Source organism: Rhincodon typus, chromosome 24, assembly GCF_021869965.1.
Source record: "Rhincodon typus isolate 14 chromosome 24, sRhiTyp1.1, whole genome shotgun sequence".
In the NCBI taxonomy this organism is placed as follows: Eukaryota; Metazoa; Chordata; class Chondrichthyes; order Orectolobiformes; family Rhincodontidae; genus Rhincodon; species Rhincodon typus.
The window spans coordinates 32,889,902-32,911,633 of record NC_063355.1 but is presented as its reverse complement, the minus strand read 5'-3'; the positions used below and the strand labels follow the sequence as shown (position 1 = coordinate 32,911,633).

General features: G+C 39.4%; 1 protein-coding gene across 2 annotated transcripts in view; it reads left to right on the top strand.

The window, feature by feature from the left end:
- Positions 1 to 21,732, top strand: part of LOC109910819 (cytospin-A) — a 301,509-nt gene that overhangs the window by 138,136 nt on the left and 141,641 nt on the right. For both annotated transcript variants that reach the window (XM_020510070.2, XM_020510069.2), the window contains exons 7-9: positions 3,631 to 4,175; positions 6,255 to 6,318; positions 18,442 to 19,431. In XM_020510070.2, the coding sequence (XP_020365659.1) occupies positions 3,631 to 4,175; positions 6,255 to 6,318; positions 18,442 to 19,431 (1,599 nt within the window). The remainder of the gene's footprint in view (positions 1 to 3,630; positions 4,176 to 6,254; positions 6,319 to 18,441; positions 19,432 to 21,732) is intronic.

Genomic DNA, 21,732 nt, shown 5'->3' with positions numbered 1-21,732 from the left:
CAGGGGAATAAAGAAAGGAAGGGGGAGAAGGGGTTTGCCTCCCCCCATCTCTCCCTAGTGCTCTTCTCATCCCCACCTTCTGGAATTTCCCCTTCTTATCCCCACCCCCACTATTGGGTGAAAACTAGAGGCAGCAGGATAAAGCCGTTAAGTTGGCATTAAGTAGGGGTGCCTGCATCTTCTTCCCAGGAATCACATCACATTTGGCCTCCAAGTTAAATCTACATGTCCATATGATTTCTAGCTGGGCAATTTGGCCTTCCCTTGTTCCAAGCGTCATCTTTTTCCTGCTGGCCAGTGATATAGTGAACATCAACAAAGGAAAATTAATGACATTCAGAAGAGAGCAGGATGAAAGGTAACAAATATGGATAATAAAATGACAAAGCCCAACTAGTAGCTACCTAGAGAATTGTATGTTTTACAACTATCAGGACAGAACGTCTTGCTCATTGTCAAGTGAAGCACTGGACAGGATCTTGCTGTTTGAGGCTAAATGTGGAGGTAGGCCTAATGCAGGAGATACTTCTGCTAGGGAATGTCTGGTTTTCTTGTGTGATTATATTCTTCTCAGCTCATTGCACATTCATGTGTGGATAAAACTCTTAGTTTTATGGGCAGGCAGGAGGTTCCGTCAATTTGTGTTCAAATTTCAGGTACAATATTTAAAAGGCACCTGGGCAGCACTTCACCATTTGCCATCCAGAAGCATCACTCAACTTCTACCCATTATCTCACCCGCTCTTAGAGATATCACAGACCAGCAAAAGCCAGTGCAACTGTTCAATGACAGCATCCTGGAGATTCTCCTGGAATCTATCCAAACAAAAATTTCTTTTCTCTATGGTTGACAACAGGAAGCCATCCTGACTGACAAAGTCAGCCTTGACAGAGGTGGCTGCAGGGTCAGTGCTTATGGATAGCTCAAGAGAATCTGGCTCCAGAGCTGCAAAAGGATGAATGATCTGCTGTGTTCTTCCAGGGTAGTTACTACTGCCTACTCAATTCTTCATGCCCCTAACTTACACTCACAGGGACATGAATTCCATTACCACGGCTCTGCCCACATGATCAGAGTAGCACAACACTTAGAAATGCATGATATAATTATGTAGAGTCAGAATGATTTCTTGAAAGGAAAAATAATGCCTGACAAATTTATTACAGTTCTTTATTACAGTTCTTTGAGGAGGTATCGAGGAGTGCAGGAGACCCCTAATAGATTTTCTTAACTTTGGTCCAACTGAGGATGCCTGCCAAAAGTGTCTGAGGCAAAGAAACAAAGCAGCCAGCAGGCTTCCTCAAGCTTAGCCACAGTTGCAGAAGTGGCACTAAGATTTTATGGTCACAAAAGAACGGCCAGAGCATTGAAGTGACCTTTAGGTGCTCTGGTGTCAACCTTTTGTATTGCATTACACTTTAAACAAGCATAGTAATTTGAATGACAATCCTGTGGTTTTTATCAATCTGTTAAAACTTCTGATTATTTATTTATATTTTCCTTCTGAACTACCTTGAGAGGCAGTAGTCACCCTAGATACTCATATGATCATCAAAAGGAGCAGTGCAAAGAATGCTGAGGCTTTAATTCATTGCTCAGTCAATCAGCAAAATGCAACCTTTCTACTTCTCAGTGATGGATGAATACCCCTTGCAAATGAAGATTATATAATCAATCATATAAGCGCAGCTCCTATGTAAACTTGCATAACTCTATACTGATGGTCTGGCCATAAATCTGAACAGGAGGGGTTGGGGGCGCCTAAGGAACGTAGAAGTTATGCAGAATGTAAGTGTCATGACAGCTCTTTGGAAAGTGAGCACACGTCTGCAGGAATTGGTATCTGTGATCGCAACAAGCTGGACATCAGGGGAGCGAAATTCCATCCTGCTGAACTATGTGCAGTTGATGGCCCCTTGAAACTTGAGGGAATCCAAAAAGTTTGATGGTTTGGACACTTTGTCTGTCTGGATCCATGGTGAACTGGATATACTGTATTGTTTCCCTGAAAAAGGTAGCAGCAATCTCACAAATGCACTTGTGAGCAGCCATTTGGAGAGGTCACACATGTCTCCATTTGAGATTTGAAATGAGCCAGTGGCTAGGAGGTTCAGTGCAGCTGTGATATTCAGCACCACAGAAATAGTGCTTCCTTCTAAGCTGTCCAGCTGCAAATCTATCTGCAGCAAGTGGCAGATGTAGGTAACAGGTTCCTTACTCACGGGCACTGCCTTTCTCTCAGCTGTAGGTAGCTGCAATGTCTTCATTATACCTTCTCTGGAGCTTACGTTGATCAGAAACTGAGCTGGACTAGCCTTGTAGCTACTATAGCTGCAAGAAAAGATCGGAGGTTAGGAATCCTGCAATAGTTACTCATCTTCTGAGTCCCCAGAGCATGGCTGTCATCTACAAGGTGAAAATCAGGGGTGAGATGGGATACTGTTCCTTTGCCTGGATGAGTGCCACTCCAACGTCACAATAAGACACCATCCAGGACAGAGTAGCTTGTTTGATTGGCAGGACATCCACAGACATCACTCCCTCCACCATTGTCGCTCAGTTGTAGCAGCAGTGTGTACTATTTAAAAGTTGGCCTGCAGAAATCCTCCTTAGGTAGAACCTTCCAAACCCACAACATCTAGAAGGACGAGGGCAGCAGATACATGGAAACACCGTCACTTGACTCCTCCAAGCCACTCATCATTCTCACTAGAAATTATTTTGCCATTCCTTCATAGTCACTGGGTCAAAATACTGGAACTCCCTACGTTGTGTGCGTACCCACAGCAAATGGGCTGCAGCAGTTCAAGAAGGCAACTTAACACCATTGTCACAAAGGCAACTAGGGATGGGCAGTGATGCCCACATTCCATGAAGAATTAAAAAACAGCTAAATAAAATTCATTTCCTCTTAATGTATTTGACATTCATAAAAACAGTTGTGATTTGAATGCATAAATTGAGGTAGGTTTAATTGCCATTGCAGAGATGAAGCAACAGTTTGACCAAGATTCAGAACTGAATATCCAAGGATACTCAGCAGTTTGGAGGGATAGGTAAAAAGGAAAAGAAGGCTTGGTAGCATTCTTAATGATGGGTAAGACCAAAACATTAGTAAGAGATGATCTTACACTGAAAGACCAAGATATAGAATCCATTTTGGTGGAAAGCTTTGATATGAGTTGTTTGTAGGCCACCGAACCTCCATAAAGGTACTGCTGGGCACAATATAAATCAGGCAAAAATAGCGATTCATGTAACATTGGTAATACAGTAATTAAGGGCAACTTCAAATTATGCATAGACTGGGTTAACCAAATGAACATCAGTGCTGTGAAGGATAATTTTCTGTGATGTGTATGACGTGAGTTTCTGGAGCAGTATGTACCTTACTTATTCTATACATTATGATCTCTAGGCTTTTATATTGGTTTCTTATCAATGAAGTAGAATAATAAACATTCACAAAAGCACTTCTTGAAGCACGGATTCAGTAATGACCTGTGATAGTAGCGTTCAGGCAATATTAGTCTTCTGCACTTGTTAGAAAAGGAATTGGCATTCTGCTGGTTACTATGCACAGTAAATGATGTTTGTTAAAGTTAAAATTTGTTTCTTTTAAACTACAGAAATAGCCTCTGAAACAGTTGTTCTCGATCCACTGAAGAGAGTTGATGGTGGTTCAGTGAAACCACTTCGGGGATCTCGACACAGGGCAGAATCCTCTCATTTGGATTGTCGCTCGTCTAGTACTGACTCTGACTGGAAAAATGAAAGTTGCAAGGATTCCAGCAAATACATGACAGCTAACGGTTCCAGGGGCACATTAGAAACCCACAGGACAATTTCAACACAATATGACGATGCATTGCAGCAGAATAATCCTTCAAGTCTCAACATTGAAAATAACACTATGAAAGAAACTGAAGTTCTTAGAAAAGACAGATGTGCCTCAGTTAATGACAATGAAATTGTCATCACAGGACCTGTCACACCTGAAATGGAGAATACGGATAGCATTTTCCGGTCAGAGATAAAGTCCAGGAATGGGAATCTGGGGTCTGTCCAAAATTGGTTGAATTCAGACATCAATGATAATGCACCTTCAGCATCTACAGGAAAAGCCAATAACAACAATGAAGAGAACACATGTTTCATAGCACTTGACAATAAGGTAAAATCTCCAGCAAAGGTGCAAAATTGGAGTCCCTTCTTTCCTGAAAAAAATGCTTTAAAAAATTATTGTGGACAGTGTGTTCTAATGCAGCCTGTTCCTAAATAAAATATATTAGAGATGTGGAGGCAAAAGTAATGCCTGTTAGGAAAAGATGGGGGAGATTTCTGTAAAGGTGGCTTTTAAACTTGGCAATATAAATCAAGATAGAAGAATTTAGAGATTTTACAAAAGTTTACAAAAGTGCTGATGGCCAACTAATACCTAAATTCAGGCCAATCAGCAGTTAGCCAAGAAGGAAGGGAAGAGTATTGAAGATGAAACATACAACTGACGATGGTTGCAAGCCTACTCAAGGGCAATTAGGGATGGCACTGATTGGTGGCCCAATCAGCAATATATCCAATGAATGAATAATATTCAAAAATGCAATGTCATACAAAACCATGTATGATCGTCAAAGTGAGAATTTTAATATTCATGTATTAGTGGATACAGAGTCAGTGAAGGCTCAATATTGATTGATTTTGTTGTCACATGTGTGGTCAAGAAGGGACAACAATGCCTCTTCTTCCTCAGGCTGCTCAGGAAATTTGGCATGTCCATAAGGACCTTACCAACTTCTACAGGTGCACCATTGAAAGCATGCTGTCCGGGTGCATAATGGCCTGGTATGGCAACTGCTTTGCCCAGGACCATAAGAAACTACGGTAGGCATGTTAAATGGCCTGCGTTTATTGCAGGAAAAAATGTAAGTGACATACTGGAATTTGTATGCAGTGAAGCTTGGAAGGCTGATGAGGAACACATTGGAAATCAGGTCTTGATTTGACTGAGTTGTGGATAGAAGGCTGAGTAACTAACAGGCATGACCTCGGGATAGGGTTGAATGAAGTTGAAGTTACGTACAAATAGAATCTAAAACCAACATAAAGAATGCTGTTTTAGTTTAGTTAGGGATAATACAATGAAATGTCTAGAAATTGAAAACAGTTGCAAATGTCAAACCTGGTTAGATGTTACCTATGACCCTCTCCCATGGTAATTTCTCTTGTATGTTTGTTGACAGTGTGCATTGAGGCACATCAATCACAAATTTAGCCTTGATCACCAGTAAATGAAAATGTTGTGAAAGGAGAGCTACAGAAAGCTGCATTTGCGTGTTGCACCCAGTCAGATGATATCAGACATTAGAGAACAGATAAATCAAAAATAAAGGTGGGTTGTGAAGATGGGGTGTTGAGTGGCAAATATGACTCTACATAGTACTAAAAACCAGGGGAGGAAATAAACAATACTAATATAAACAGTAGACTAAATTGGACATAGAGGGATGAGGAGTGACATTTAAATGGATTTGGTGGTGACAGTTCCAAAAGTGGTCTGGTTGCCTGTGTTTGCTGCAACATACGGGTAGTCAGGAAATTCTCTTCTATTCTGTACTGGGTTTCTATCCACAAAGCACATGTAATCCATTAATTTTTTTGAAGACAGATTGAATTGACACTATGCTTGGTTCATAAACGATGTTATTCCACAGTAGGTAAAACAAATAAAACATAATAGATGTCACTTGTCATAATCAAATCAATTCTGTTTGCATGGAATTACAGAAATAAAAAAAAGTATAAAGAGTATACTATCCCAATTGTTAGACTATTTACTTAATACAAGATCAAGTTCTTGTTGAACAGTTTAGTTTCTACTGTTGAAATACAGTGCCTCTGGCTAACCCTTTTGATGCCTCTTTGCTACATTTCTGATGTTTAATTGATGCTTAAAAAGTCTTTCTTCAAAGAAACACAAGGATCCAAAACATGTGTCATCACCAAGGTGGCAGATGTCTCCCTAAATACCAAATATTGCTGAAGAACTAGCCTATGTATGAGTGCTGTGCAAAACAATCAACTGTGCCCATTTAGCTATATTTGTGCCCATGTGTTTGAATGTTATGCTATCTAGTACTCAAAACAAATATTGAAATCTCATTTTTTGTCCAATTTTTTTTTGTGTGGAAAAATGCCCAGAAAGTCTTGAGGTAAGACACTGATGCATTTCATCCTCTTTGTTGCCTTATAGATAATTTACAAGGATCAAACACCAAGGAGCACAGCAACTCCATCCAAGCAGAAAGAGTTAACTGGTGAGACAGAGTGTTTTGTTATTTAAATAGCCTTGTGAATACAAAACTAGTTATATTAATCACCAGGTCCAGGTATTTATCTCTGATGTGAACTGTGTACTTTCATCAGAAGTAAAAAGACTGAGTAGTTGGCTGTTTTAATTGGTGGATTGATGTACTATGAACTAAGAAACCAAATATTTGTACAGGGACAGAACTTAGGCCATAAAATTATTAACGTACATTTAGCTTTTACAATACTGTTAACTTTTAGTACATAATGGGATGGCCTGGGAAATAAAGAACTGGATCTCGGCTCGGCACCTACCTCTGGGGGAACCTTTCGGAATGGTGCAATGTTTGCTCTTGGAAGAGGTAGGTATGGAATGCAGTCTGAGTCTCCACCGCCCCCACCCCACCCCAATGCTAATCAGAGACGACCATGAATGCTGAAAGCGGTCTGTTTAAAAGGCCTACGCCAGTTGTCTGCAATTTGTTTTCTCAAATGCCAACCCTCAGCCCTCACGTCCCTGATATCTGAATCTATTCTCCATGCATGCTAACATATGTCAACCATGTCTCTACTGCCCTTTGCCCTTTGCCCTTTGCCCTTACGCCCTTCAATGTCAACTCACTCAGTACCTACCATACGCAGACCTCAGGAGCCATATGAAGATTATATGAATGAAAATTGTAAATATCTATTACATACATTATATATTTAAAAAGGTACTTCATTTCTCGGAAAAACAAACATTTGTGTTCATAACCCTACATCGAGGACTTATTCCATGATGACCTTTAAGCTGTCATCAGACTGAGGTTACAACTGTCCCCTTTCTCCATTTTGTGATATGTGGTAGAAACCAGGTAAGCCTTAATAATATTGTGGTGATGGCCCTTTGGGTTATGTTGACAATTAGCTTCGAAAATGCTAGAACGAATTTTTTTCAAATCTCTCAAAAACAGACAAGTAGTTCTTTTGATTATCAAAGGGGCAGCAATTTAAATAATTTGACAGCATGATTGTTATACAGATGAGTACAAATGTCCCTCCTAAGTTAGGGTGTCCCACATGTTGGAATCGCAAATTTCCCCCTCACCTGATGAAAATAGGATCTGTCAGAAATGGAGGTAGGATATCTGAATCCTGCTCCTTGCACCATTTTTAAAAGTGCCCAGTCTCCATGGTTCCATGAAAATCAGACTGGAAATGTATATTTGAACATTGTATGCCTTTGCACATATCTGTAATCATTACATTTCCAATACAAACACTAGAATGAGGTGCCTGTATGAGTGGTGTTTTTGTTTGAACATCAAGTAGTCTGATGAATATATGTTGTACCAATTCTAGTGGCCTAATGTGTTGCACTTTTCTGCTTTCTACTTCCAAAGATCATTGTTTTTCGCTGTGTTATAGCCCAATGGTAGCAATATCTTTTGTTACCATGTATAATTATCATTTTCACATATGAACATAGACTGACAATTTTAGTAGGCTATTCAATCATGTAAAACAGGTGCTGAAGCTGGTCCTATCCTCTCATGATATTCATGCACTAACCCTTTTTAGCAAAAGTTACTGGATGATGATCCAGAGCAGTAACAACAAATGAATTTCCTTTCCACATTAGAGGCTGCTGATACCAATTGCAGCATTCTTGCTGTTATTTTTGTTGAATAAGTAAATTCAACATAGACCCAGAATTAAAGTTGAACTTAAGATTTCTGAGTTCTGTAGAATTCATAGATAATTGACTTCCCAGCAAAGCTCCGTGCCCATTGTTACTAGTGAAAATCTTCTATGGTTCCTGTATGGTAGAGGACAAGATATATAACACGTATTCAATCCTGGTCAAAACCTTTTGATGTAGTCTGTTGAGGATTTCAAAAGGAATCCTGCAGTTTTAAATGTTCACTTTAGTTAGAAGAACAGTTTGCTCCATTTCCTGCTAGTTCCTTATTGTGAGCTTGTAATGTTTCCATTTTTGGTGTGTTTACATTTGTTCAGTGTAGTTTTTATTTTTGGGTGGAACACTCCAATCAGATAAACTTTATAAACATCTGCGTTTTCCTTTTCAGTGTATTTGCAAAGCATAGTCTCATACATGTGCTTTCCCACACAGCAGTAAAAAGTACACAGCAAAAAAAGGAAATGTGTAGATATGGCATTCACTGGAATGGTGTAAAAGCCATGTCACTTTCTTGCATTTTTTAACCTAATATGGAAATATTTTCTCCAGTAGGACACAACACAACCTGTTATAATCAAATGCTGAAAGATTCTCTTAATCTTCACTGGCTGCAATTCAAAACTTAAATGAAAGCAAATCTGCACAGTTTCACAATTTGCTTTGGATGTTTTGTCATGAGTACTTATGTGAGCAAATTAAACAGATGAAGAGAAACTACTTAACTCTTTCCTTCAAAGTGTTTTTCATTACATTCAGCTTCTGCAGACCGATGTACCAATCTTCAGGTAGCACTCTAATATAGCCCCACAGGTTTTTAGTGGATGGTGAGTGTTGACAGGCTACAACTAGGGGTTGGTTTATCTCAGTTGGCTGGCTAGCTAGTCAGCTGGTTTGCAATGCAGGGTGACACCAATAGTGTGAGTTCATTCCTGAAACAGTTGAGGTTACTATAAAGGATTCTCCTTCTCAACCTCTTGCCTGAGGTGTGGTGACTCTTAAGTTAAACCCCCACGAGTTCTCTCTCATTAGCAAGATGATCCTCCGTGGTCTGGTAAGACAATGGTGACTTTACCCTTATCTTTACTATGCAATGCGCCATAGAATACCTGTTTCAATTGTCATCTGAATCTCAACCAAGAACTTTGCCTGCCAGCTCTTGTAGCTGAATATGTGGCAGGGAGCCCATAAGGAATGAAGGAACAACTGACCTTTGCTTTTCATCCTTTGAATCACTGCTGAATGAAGGTGTTTTTTATTTTGAGATTACCTAACTGTAGTTTTCTGTGAAATGTCCTTTCTGAAATCAGATGTCTTGGTAATAAAGCTCTTAAACAGATTCTCTCCTGGTTTCACAAATTTCTGTGTTGACTAGCAAAGCTAATTAAATACTAGCTTCAATACTAATCTAGTTGACTGGCATTAGGGCATTAAAAACAATCTCAATATCCTGGGTCAAGAAGGAGAAGGTAATCAGATTTTGCATCATTGTCTTTTGTCTACTGGACCTGATAAGTACAGCAAGTGCACCCATGGATATTTGAGAAGGATAAAACTGATTCATTTATTGTGCCCACCAACATCGAATTGAAAACCTAACCAAATAGTCAATAGTTTTCCTGTAATATTTGCTATTTTATGTATCTATACTCTCTTGCCATTATTGTTTTGTTTCTGATCTAAATGTTTTGTGTGCATGACAGTGACATGGTTAGTTTAACCTGTGATAATCCTTGGTTTATTTTCTCTATTACCAACCGTCTCCTTGACTCAATCTCCCCTGGTCTCGAGTTTCTTTTTTCTCTTCCCTCAGGTCTTTTCCAAACTTATTGTGTTAATGAAACCACACCCTGGTCTTTTCATCCCATTTCTGCTATATGTTGACCACTCAATTTTCCATCCTCACTTCCAAGCTCGTTGACGATATAAGCAATTCTCTCACTTCCAAGCTCGTTAATGATGTAAGCATTTCTCTCTCTCCCCAGATCAGTCCCGATCCCTTTCTAAACCACACCATCACTTCTTCGTCAAAGTTGCCACTTTTGACCATCTTTGCAAATTACTGCCCAAACTTCTCTTTAAAACTGTTACATATGTTATTGCCTAATAAATGATCAGGGTTCTTCTTTCCTGCAACTGCATATTTGAATGTTACCATTTGGTTTCCTCTCCTGCCAAATCACTGAAACAGCTCTGAACGAAGCAAAAAAAAAACACCGTGTGACAATACCATGCTAATATCCCTTTAGAGATTGATTAAAAAAATTCAGGTGTCAATGTAAATAAACTGAAGAACAAACGAATAGTTTCAAACTGAAATGAACATAAATCAAAACTCAAAACAGGCGCTACTGCGTTGAACTAAAGAAAAGATATTTTTGCATTAACTAATGAAGGCAATGAAGAATCCTCTTATAACTCCTTTCAAGGTACACCCACTTCTAGCAGATATGTTACAAGAACATATTCCAACAGGCTCACTTTGCCTCGTAACACCAGGTTGCAACTTCCAAAGTCTTTTGAAAGTCAATCCATTTAATCTATATTTCAGATTCACTTTCCACATCAGCAACACAAAATTCCTGTGTTCTGTTCTCTTCCTTTGACTAGAAAACTGGATTCTTAACAACATCCTGCTTCCACACAGCTGTTTTCTGCATGGTCTGTTTCTACTCCTACCTTGACCCATCCACTGCTGAGACCTCATCCATACATTTGACACGTCCCAATTCTAATACTCCAGTTTTGTACTGGTTAGCTTCCCAACCACCACTCCCTGTAAACTTCATCTCATTGCAAACTAGTTTGCTGACATCCTATCCAACACCAAGTGTCATTCACTCAAATCCTAATTCTTTCAGGTTTTCATGCTTATATTTACTTGTATAACTTTTTTCTGCTCTACTAACCCTTCAGGAATATGTTCTCCAAAACCTGACCTCTTGGGCATCATCCCTCCTTTGCCCCACCATTGCCAGTTGTGCCTTCACCTGTTTATCCCTGTGCTCTGGACCCCTAAATTTTCTTCTTACAATGATTCCTTTGGCTTAATATTAATTTTTAATGAATATTTATCTGCCAAGTTTATGCCAAATAAATGTTTAAATGGAAACCCCCAACTAATGTACGCAGTGGGGAGACAATGGCCTAATGGTATTTCGCTTGACTGTTAATCCAGAGACCAAGTTAACATTCTGGTTTGAATCCCCCCCACAGCAGATGGTGGAATTTCAATAAAAAAGTCTGGAATTAAGAATCTAGTAATAACCATGAATCCGTTGCCAATTGTCAGAAAAAAACTGATCTGGTTCACTAATGTCCTTAAGGAAAGGAAACTGCCATCCTTACCTGGTCTGGCCTACATGTAACTCCAGACTCACAGCAATGTTGGTGACTCTCAACTGCCCTCTGGGCAACTGGGATGGGCAGTAAATGCTGCTTAAAAAAGTGACGCCTTCATCCCATGAATGAATAAGAAAAAAGTAGCACAGGAGTTCTGTTGGTATGGCCATTTGAAGCATTTCATTCTTCACAGACATTGCAAGGTTAAAGACATAATAATAGGAATTGAATTCAAAAATTATAGTTATTACTCATTGCCTCACTCACTTTAAGGAGGCAGGGGAAACAGCAAAGGACTTGAAATGCCTTGCATGTTCAGCTTCCTCACTCCAGTTTTTTTTAAATTAATCCTCATCTCCTTCCTCACTCTAAAAAACAGCTTTGTATTTACTAGAAAGCCTTTTCCTCTGCAAGTTGTTAAAGGCACTATATATATTATAATTTGTTATGTATTCGCATTGATTTGAAGTCATTAGCATGTTGATGCTAATCTAAAACTGACAAAGCGACTTACAGATGAGGATGAAAATTTGGAAAGCTGGGCACCTTCTGAGCTGTGAGACTGAAAAAAATGCTGCTCAAGCCTACAGCTAAAATGTCGCAGCAGTGACACAGGCATTGCGTATATCTGAGGTTGATTCTGCTATCATGTAATTTCTATACGCGCATTCCCTAGATCTGCTCTCAAAACTAGGGCTAATATATGCAAGAAAGAAGAGAACATAATGAGGGAAAGAACTATAGAAAGCACTCTGAGCTACTGGATTCAGCCCTGTAGAATCCTACTGGAAATAGTGGAAATGATGCAGCAGAAAAGTTCATTTGGTTATTTCCACCTCACAGCATCTAATGAACTGTATCATAGATTTATATCTGATGTCCAGTTGTTAAGCTCAGGGAATCTAACCCCTCCCTTCTTCGGAACTGTAAGTATGAACAGTAACATTTAATTTATGAGGCCCCATGTGATTGTGATTTAACCTTCTGAATGCTTATGTCTAACTGTTCACATTGTTTTTACCAACTGGCAGATGGCTGCTATGGAGCAAACTCTGTTGAGATATAGAAGAGTACCATATGAGGTACTGAATTTGATTTGAATAAACATTAAGCAAACTCAATGCACTTATAAAAATTGAGATTGTGTTTTGACAGACTTATTATATTGTAGCTTACCGTCTTTGTCCTTCAAGTTATTTATTATAACCTTTTAAAGTAACATTGCCTCATTATTTACATCTTCTTTCACAAGCTGAACATTTTGCTTAATTTCCCCAAGCTATTTTTATTTAAATTTCTTTGGTGGTACCTAATCTCTATTTTATTCCCAGTCCTGATCATTTCCCTGACCTTGCAGAATCTGCGAATAACAATTTAATAGACCACCATGCATACCAAGCTGGTCTTTTTCGTTAACCTATTGCCCTTCCCTTGGATGACGATTACATTCACATCAGACATCTAAGGGTCAGTAACGTAAATACTTATTACAAAACCACAGGCTAAGTTGTGAACATTGTGGTAAAAATGTCATATATTGGTGTTACATTTCTTTTTGAGATATTTTATTCCCAGTTTGATTCACATGGCAAATAGCCTTTGGAGGAAAGTAAGACACCCTAAGCATTTTATCACTAATATCATCCTTACCCATTTCCAGTTTAATTTCTGCATATTATGTCAGAGTAGATTCTTAAATATATGGTGCTACTTCATCATCCTTTCTTTGTATTCTCTTTTGCCAATTCTATCCATCATTTTGCAGCCAAAAAGGCAAGCAAGTGGCTTATTTGCACTTTGCTGATATCCCTGTGTAACTGACATCCCTTTGTAACCCCTGTGAACTCCTCATCCAGGCCAGTTTCTGTATAGATTAAAGCCATCAATGATTATTGCAATCTCTTTATCATCACCAAAATACAGAAAATGCTGGAGAAACTCAGCAGCTCTGGCAGGATCTGCAGAGTGAGAAACAAAATTAATATTTCAAGACTGATGTGGCTGTTCTACAGAACTGGATTTCTTTTGAAATCCCCTTGCTGACTTTTTCTGATCAGCTGACAATTTCCAAAGTGCTGAGTAACCCTGTCCTTTTATAGATCCTAGAAATTTCCTGACAAGAGCTAGGGCAACTGGTTTGTAATTCCTTGATTTCCCTCTGTCACATTTCTTAAGAAGTGGGCTGGTGCATCAAGAGAACTTTGGAAGATTACGGTTAAGGCATTTGTATTGTTCTTCCATAATTCCTTTAAAATACTGGGATGGACGTCAAAGCTCCAAGTGATTTGTCACTCTTGCATCATTAATTTTGTGACTTATATTTTGCAATACTAATTTTGGTGAGTCCCCATCAATGTACCCCCTATTCAGACCCATGCAGCCTCGCCTGCACTGACTGCTGCTTGAGTTTACAGAGTGTGATATCAGGAGTTGGGTAAGTAAAGGGAGTTAGGTGAGGGGCAGAACTGTAAATTAATTGAAACAAACACAGTAAAGATAGTAGGTCAGGTATGTATCATGGCTATAATATGTCTGAGCCTCTAGATGCCATGGCAATGGCAATGCATGAGCAGCATAAGTTCAGAGTTTTTGAGCTGGAGGTTGAGCTACAGACACCGCTTCTCATCAGGGAGGGGGAAAGTTACCAAGAAAATCTCAAATCCAATAAAATCAACCTTGAGAAATGCAAAACAGCCTTCGATGTGAGTTTAAACCATCATTGTCTTAAATTTGGTGGAAAAGAAAATCAGATACAGTAAGAAACTGCCCTTTTACCCCTGCAGCTCATTCCACCACTTAATCTAATATGTGTCTCAAACATGTTTACCTGTTCTCAGAGGATGCACCTTCAAAGTTTATCTGTGCGTCTTCCTCCAGCTCATAGACTTTCACCTCAGTGAGTACTTTTTCTGGATTAAAAATGGGAGTGCAATCTGGTAAGCACATCGCTGACACGTCTCAGCAGCTGGTCAAAGAAGAAATGTCCAGGTCTTTGACACAGCGGATTGCCAGAAATCAGGTAACTGCTCAGGTCCAGGTGGAAGATGACCCCATGATTTTAGCTATTAATGACATCATGAAAATGCATAGATAGAACAGCAAGCATGTTTGTTGATGGCAGTCAGTAAACTGGATTAATGGATGGAGGTGACCATCAACATTAGAAGTACACTGCTGGCTCCAGCATGCTGCATATAGTTTTTGCCATGAAGAGCCAGGTGCACCCACTCAGTTTCTGCCAGTATCTGTATATTTGTACAGACGTGCACTTCATCACTTTACCCATAAGTGCTCAACAAGGCTGGAGGATGAGGGATTTTGAACTCGCTCAAGGTGCCCCTTTCTCTCAGAGAGACAAGGTGGTTCCATCAAGCACCTATTGGAAGGAGCCACACACAAGTCCCCAAGAAGCTTCCTCTCAGGATACTACAGAAGTACCTGGATCCCCCACCTTTTCCCTGTCTGTGATGCCAAAGCCTGCAGAGGTTCTAGCTGACAACAGTGAGCATGCATCTGGGAAGGACACTTTCAATAGGCCTGAGCCCTCTAGGTCCAAACACCTTTGGGTACAATTGCTCAAGTCTTTCAGGTCAAGAAGGCCAATAACAGAGGAGACTTACTCTACCCCAGCTGTGGAAATTGTCCTGCTACTGAATGTTGTGAGAGAGAAAGCAAGAAAAAACCTTACTGAAATCACTGAAGTGGCATGTGTGATACATATTGTAAATAATCTTGTACTTTTCTAAATATATATACAATATGCTCTTAAAAATGTTTGTGCTAGTGTCTTTGTTCTTGTTGAGTCACACCCATTTGAGCAGCATCTTCAGACATTAACAGTGAAATAAGTTCTAATTACCGAGCATTGCATTTCCTGGACAAGCAAGCAACTCCTTGACTACAAATGATATCAAACATTATGAATTCTTGAACGGTAACATTGATGACTACAGCATGGCATTGTGCTTTATTGTGGACAACACTGAGGCTAAATTTAATGTTGGGGGATAGTGCTAGAGAATCTGGCCAGCAAATATCTTCTACATTTATCAACCACTTTGAGGATGAGAATGATTATCTTTCAAAATTTTATTAAGTCTGTAACGGTTTCTGCTTATTGGATGGTGACAATTGTATTATCCTACTATTTCAGAAAGGAAGGGGAGGGAAATCAAGGAACTACAGACCAGACTAACATCAGTTGTAGCGAAGAAACTGAAATCTATAATAAAGGATGCAATAAAAAGGATGCTTAGAAAACAGTGGTAGGACAGAATCAACATGGATTTACGAACAAGAAAACACAATTCATAACTTGTTAGAGTTTTTTGAGGATGTAACAAGCAGAATTGATAAAGGAGAACTGGTGGATTTCTGAACCTTGGATTTTCAGAAGACTTACAATACGATTTCAGATAAAAGCTGTGTAAATAAAATTAGAGTACTTGGGAGTAGGCAGAATATACTGGCATGGATTGAGAACTGATTAATGGGCGGAAAGAAGCAGGAATAAATGGGTCATTTTCATTTTGGCAGGCTGTGGCTAGTGGGATATGCCAAGGCTCAGAAGTTGGTTCCCTGCTGCTCACCACCTATTTGATGATTTGGAGTGGTGTTTCAATGTAATATATCCAAGTTTGCAGAAGACAAAAAGCAAGGTGCAAGTGTGAGTTATGAAGAGAATGCTTCAAGGGGATTTGTAAAGACTAAGTGAGTTGGAAAAAAAATTGGAAGACAGAATACAATGTGGAAAAATGTGATGCATCTTTAATAGGAGAAGTAGAAATACAGAGTATTTCTTGAATAGTGAGAGGCTGGGAAATGTTGAACCTCAAATCGATTTCATGAGCCACTGAAAGACAACACACAGAGCAATTAAGAAGACAAATGGCATGTTGTCTTTCATAGAAGAGGAGAGAAAAGCAGAGTTAACTTTTTGAGTTCAGTGACCCTTCAGAATTGATAGTAGCCAGGAAAAGGTGATATATATGCTGATGACAGGGGTGCGGGGATGGGTGGGGTGAACAATAGGTGGAGAGAAGCTGAGAAAGAGAGAAAGAGAGTTAGGCAGACAAAGGGATGCATGATAGTAAGTCAAGGAGGAAGAAAAGCTGATAATGGGGACCATAAATGAAAAGATTGGCTGTGTTGAAAGCAGCATATGTTATGACAGTGCCTTGGTGTGGGGGTGGGTAAAAGACATGGAAGTAGATGTTTAGCCTCTAAAAGTTATTAGCTCAATATTGAGTCCAGGAAGCTGTAGGGTCCCCAGGTAGAGCACTAGATGCTGTTCTCCCAGCTTGCACTGAGCCTTACTGGAACACTGCAGCAGGCATGAGATAAAATATTGGCCAAGGAACACGATGGTATGTTGAAGTCACAGGCAACTGGAAGTTCAGAGCCATTTTTATAGCCAGAATGTCAGCATTCCGCAAAACCTTACCCAAGGAAAGATATACTTGCCAATGAAGGATCACCAAACTAATTCCCGAGATACAGGGACTGATCTATCAGGAAAGATTAAATAGATTGGATCTATATTCTTTCAGTTTATAAGAATTTTTTTAGTGTTCATGTTGTCTCTTAATTCTTTATTTTGACAAGTAGATGTTGTTCCCCTTACAGATGTTAACTGAACATTATGAACATTATCTGAAACAAGTTATTTTTCGACTGGCCTTCTATCACTTGGCACAAGTTTACTGTGGACAGTCTGTGTCTCATCCTATTGAAGTCAATCTTACCTAAATCTAGAAATTTAGTTGGTTCCTTTCAAATGCTACATTTAACTGAATCATAAAATCATGATTATTTAATAATGGAGTAATTGGTCTGAACTCAAAGAAGTATATCAAAATGACTGCCAACCTGCACCCATGTGGGCCCTGTGATGTCAGCTACTGGTAACAAAAAAACTCTAAACAGAATGCGTTTGCACACATGCAATTGCGGCACTACATTCCATGTGTAATAATGTCACTGTCTGCACATATCCTGATGGCTGTACTAAGTCTATATTTCTGGATGTCCAGCGTAACCTGGGACTGAGTATCTGAGACATAGGCGCAAAGACTGGTAAAGTAGTGCTACCCATTAAATAGTGCAGCCAGGCAGCTCAGTGAGTGTCAGAGAGATAGCTATTCATGCTTAATTTGGACTTCAAGTGTGACCTTGGCTAACTCCTATTATTGACCTTGTTCTCTCAGGTAGCTGTAGAAGATCCCAATTTAGAATTGTATACACACTTTTAAAATGCTGTTTCTTTTCCCCACTGTTGCTGCATTACTTTTGGGTTCAGTAGAATTCTTCACGGTTTTCTTTATATTTTTTTCATAATAATATTCTAGTTAATCTTAAACACTTCGACCTTGCAATTAGTAGATTTATCTTTAAAAAGAAAATGCAAAATTAGCAATATTTATTTCCAGTCAAAGTTTCCCAGTCACACTTCCTCTCTGCAAGCTATGATCCTCCCTTCTTTATTCAATGAGATGGTTACAAAAGCCATCTCAGTCTTTTTCAATGCATAAAACTGCCTCCTTCCACTCTCCAGTTGATGGGAAACTGTAGCATTTTGATAAGACTGTTAGATCTTATCTAAAGTGATACATTCCTTACTGGATGTTATTAGTCCCTTACAGGCTCAATCAGTGAACTTTAAATGGATATTTCCAACTCCAGAACTGATCAGCAAAGCTGGATACGTGCTACCACTGACACCAACGGATAGACAAATGGTAAATGGAGCTTAATGATGTTCCAAATGGAACCTTAAGGTATCCAATAAGCTTTTGTAATTTCCTATTCCACTGAGGTAAAGAAAATGTAATATTTATACATAAAATGCATGACTGACCCTGCTTATTTGAGCCTTTCCTGCTGTTCTTTCCCAGATCCAGCAGACATTGTGAATTTTTAATTGAAAACACGTTCCTCCAATAAGGATGCACATGCTTAATGATACAGATGAATTTCCAGCTTTTTGCCTATCGAAATACATATTTAGTCACTAGATTAAAGAATTATAAAGTAAAGGGTCATGCAATTATTTGTAGGTTTGGTATCATGCTGTTGAGTAAATGGTCCTCATTCTGTGCTTGCTTTTCAGAAACAGCCAGTGACATATGCATGAATAGCTCACCTATTAGGAAAAACAACTCTATACGTGACCGAATGAAGAAATTTACAATGGACTCATCTGACCAACCTTGTGAACTTGGAGCAAACTTCTGCACTCAGAAGAGAAACCAGATAAATGAAGGCAGAAATAGCAGAATTCTACAGCAACAGCAGTTATTCTCAGGCAGCCCTGCAATAAAGATAAAAGAAATTAAAAGTTCAAATTCAGAAACATCTCTGAAAGGAAAGTCTGCAGATCTTAAGGACACGGAACTGGGTAAATCTGTAGGAAAAACAGATAAACAGCATGAATACTTATTGTCCAGTGGAAGTAACAAACTCACAGGTTCAAACAAGAGAAATGGGATAGAGCGAGACAGGTCTACATCGTTGAAGGAGAACACGTTCTACTTTGTCCAAAGGGATGGAAACCACTCACCGCAATCTGGTTGTAACTTAATTTACAGCACTGTCAAATCTAATTTCACAACTGCCGAAGTGCAGAAAGGCCAGCCTAGGGAAACAAATTCATTGATTTCTTCTTCTGAAAGCTTAAGTCACCTGATTGCATCTGACGTTCCTGTAGATGAATCAAGTAAGACAATTACTTTTGACAAGGACTACACTAAGAAACCTTACTCACAAAATGCTGTTACTGATAAATCATACATTAGAACTCCAGGGAGGAGCAACATAAGCAAGTCACAGACACTCCAGCCTGCGTCAGAGAAGAACTCTAGTAAAACATGCACAGACAGCTCAGTGTACTTAGACCAACTCAGCTCTGCTAAGTGTTCAGACGTGTCTGCTAGAACATTCAACCTCTTGCAAAGAAGTTTTTCTGGACAAAAAGAGAAAGAAAAGTTTAATAGCAATAAAGACAACATGAAGACACTTGTGACAATTGAAGTCAAGGAGGGACAGAAACCAGATCTTACCTCTGCAAGGATCTCTGGTGCACCTTCCTCACAGAGGAGAGGTACGTACATTTAAGGATGTCTGCCTGTTTAGGATACAAAGGCATATCTTACTAACTGAAAAATTTACTTACCAGTATTCCGTAAATAAATAACTTCAATATCCATTCATTTTAATACTGTGCTGATTTTGTTTAAAAATGAAGTATTGATTTTTTATGAGAGATCTGCCTTTTAATCAAACATTTGTTACTTTCTGCTAACAGCGAGTCACGATCCCATTGGTGATTTTTCAACAAACTTTTGAGTGAAATATTTGCAGAAATATTAAATGCTTATGATCTGAAATGTTTGAGATAAAACAGTTTTTTTTTCTCTTGGTCTGCATAAAATACAGTTAGCTCATTGTATGACATCACAGGTACCGTTCATTCCGCTGATCTCACTAGATCAGCTCAGAGCTCATTATTTTTGAGATGGTATTTAATTCTTTAAATTTCACCCCAATTTTAATCATGTTACTAGGCTATGCAGAACCTGAAGCTACACTGCTCCAATAAGGGCACACCCTCGGGTCTGTGACCACGACATGTATCTTTAGCGTTTGAGTTGTACTTTTTGGTGACTGTCAATACTGCTCATAGCAGTTTGTCAGAATATGTGTGACGTCACCTTAGGGAGAAGTATGATCCCAGTTAAAGCATGCCAGTAGATAAGACCACTAATGTCACTGTCTGGTGTATTGGTTCTGGTTGGATTTTGTAAAGGCAGTAAGATGAAAGGCAAAGGCTGCTGGCAGCTTCTGTAAACGGAAATAAAGAAGAGATCAATATTTTTCAAGTAGAGAATTAAAGTATTTTGTGCCTAATAAAAACGGAAGTTGCTGGAGAAGCTCAATAGGTCTGACAGCATCTGTGAAGAAAAATCAGAGTTAATGTTTCGGGTCCGGTGACCCTTCCTGAGAACTGATGGTAGCTAGGAAAATGTCAGTTTATATGCAGAAGATAGGGTGGGGGGAGGGGGTAAGGAGTAAACGAAAGGTGGGGATAGAGCCCAAAGAGAGAGAAGAGCAGTTGGATAGACAAAGGAGTTGATAACAATCTGGCTAGGAGGCTGAGTAGCTGTTAATGAGGACTGTTAGTGCGAAATAATAGGTAGTGTGTATTGGCAGATGTTTACTCCTTACCCCCTACCCCACCCTATCTCCCACATATAAATTGATATTTTCCTAGCTACCATCAGTTCTGAGGAAGGGTCACCAGACCCGAAACGTTAATTGTGACTTTTCTTCATAGATGCTGCCAGACCTATTGAGCTTTTCCAGCAACTTCTGTTTTTGTTCCTGATTTACAGCATCCACAGTTCTTTATTTAGGTTTTTATTTGGTATTTTGTGCCTTTTTGCTGGATGACTCAACTATGAGTTGATCTACTGTTGAACTCCAACTGTAACAAGAAGTTCTCCACCAAATGACCCTTTTCCTGTCCCTTTCGTGCTCCCTTTCTATTTTATACTCGATGTGATTTTTAAACGTAAATGGCTTAGTTGGCCAGGAAACAGGCTTGATACTAATTATAAGGGGCATCATCTCCAGGATTCGGGAGGTGCCTGCCTGGTATAGCAGTAAAGGCAGTTGACAGTCATTTTGGGATGGTTGCTGCCTTGGTGATTAAAGCAAGCAGCTCCTGGGAAGGGCATCATGGAGGAACAAGGCATACAGCAAAGTAAAGACCTGTGCTTGTGTCAATGATGGTTAATCTTGCAGATTTGTCGCCAAGGCAATTTTAGAGTAGTTTATTTTGAGCCTTGTGGTGCACCCAACATGGCATGAAGGTGTGCTTGAGCTCATTGAAAAATTATTGGAAAATGCCGTTCAGGAACAAGCAGGCTCTTTAACAAGCCGCTAAAGATGCTTAAGAGGCTGTTATTTGTTAGCGAACACTCTTGCCATGCATTTCAAAATTCAAAATGCTTCCAGAAGCATTGAGATTCTGGGACAATCTCTGGGGCTGCAATTCTCAAAACCCACATCTAGCTTCCAAACCCCTTTGAAAATCCTGTCCTAAATCTCAAAAGGAATGATGGCGCATGGCAAAAGGAGATGCTGAAGGGACAAGTAAGGAAACATAAGTTTCTTTTCAGAAGGTGTAAATGCAAAATAGAATCAACAGCTGCAGTCCAAAACCACAAAAAAGGGCAGAAGTTATGAAACAAACATACATTCTGTTAGAGATAGTAGGAACTGCAGATGCTGGAGAATCCGAGACAACGAGGTGCAGGGCTGGATGAACACAGCAGGCCAAGCAGCATCATAGGAGCAGAGAGGCTGACGTTTCGGGCCTAGACCCTTCATCTGATGAAGG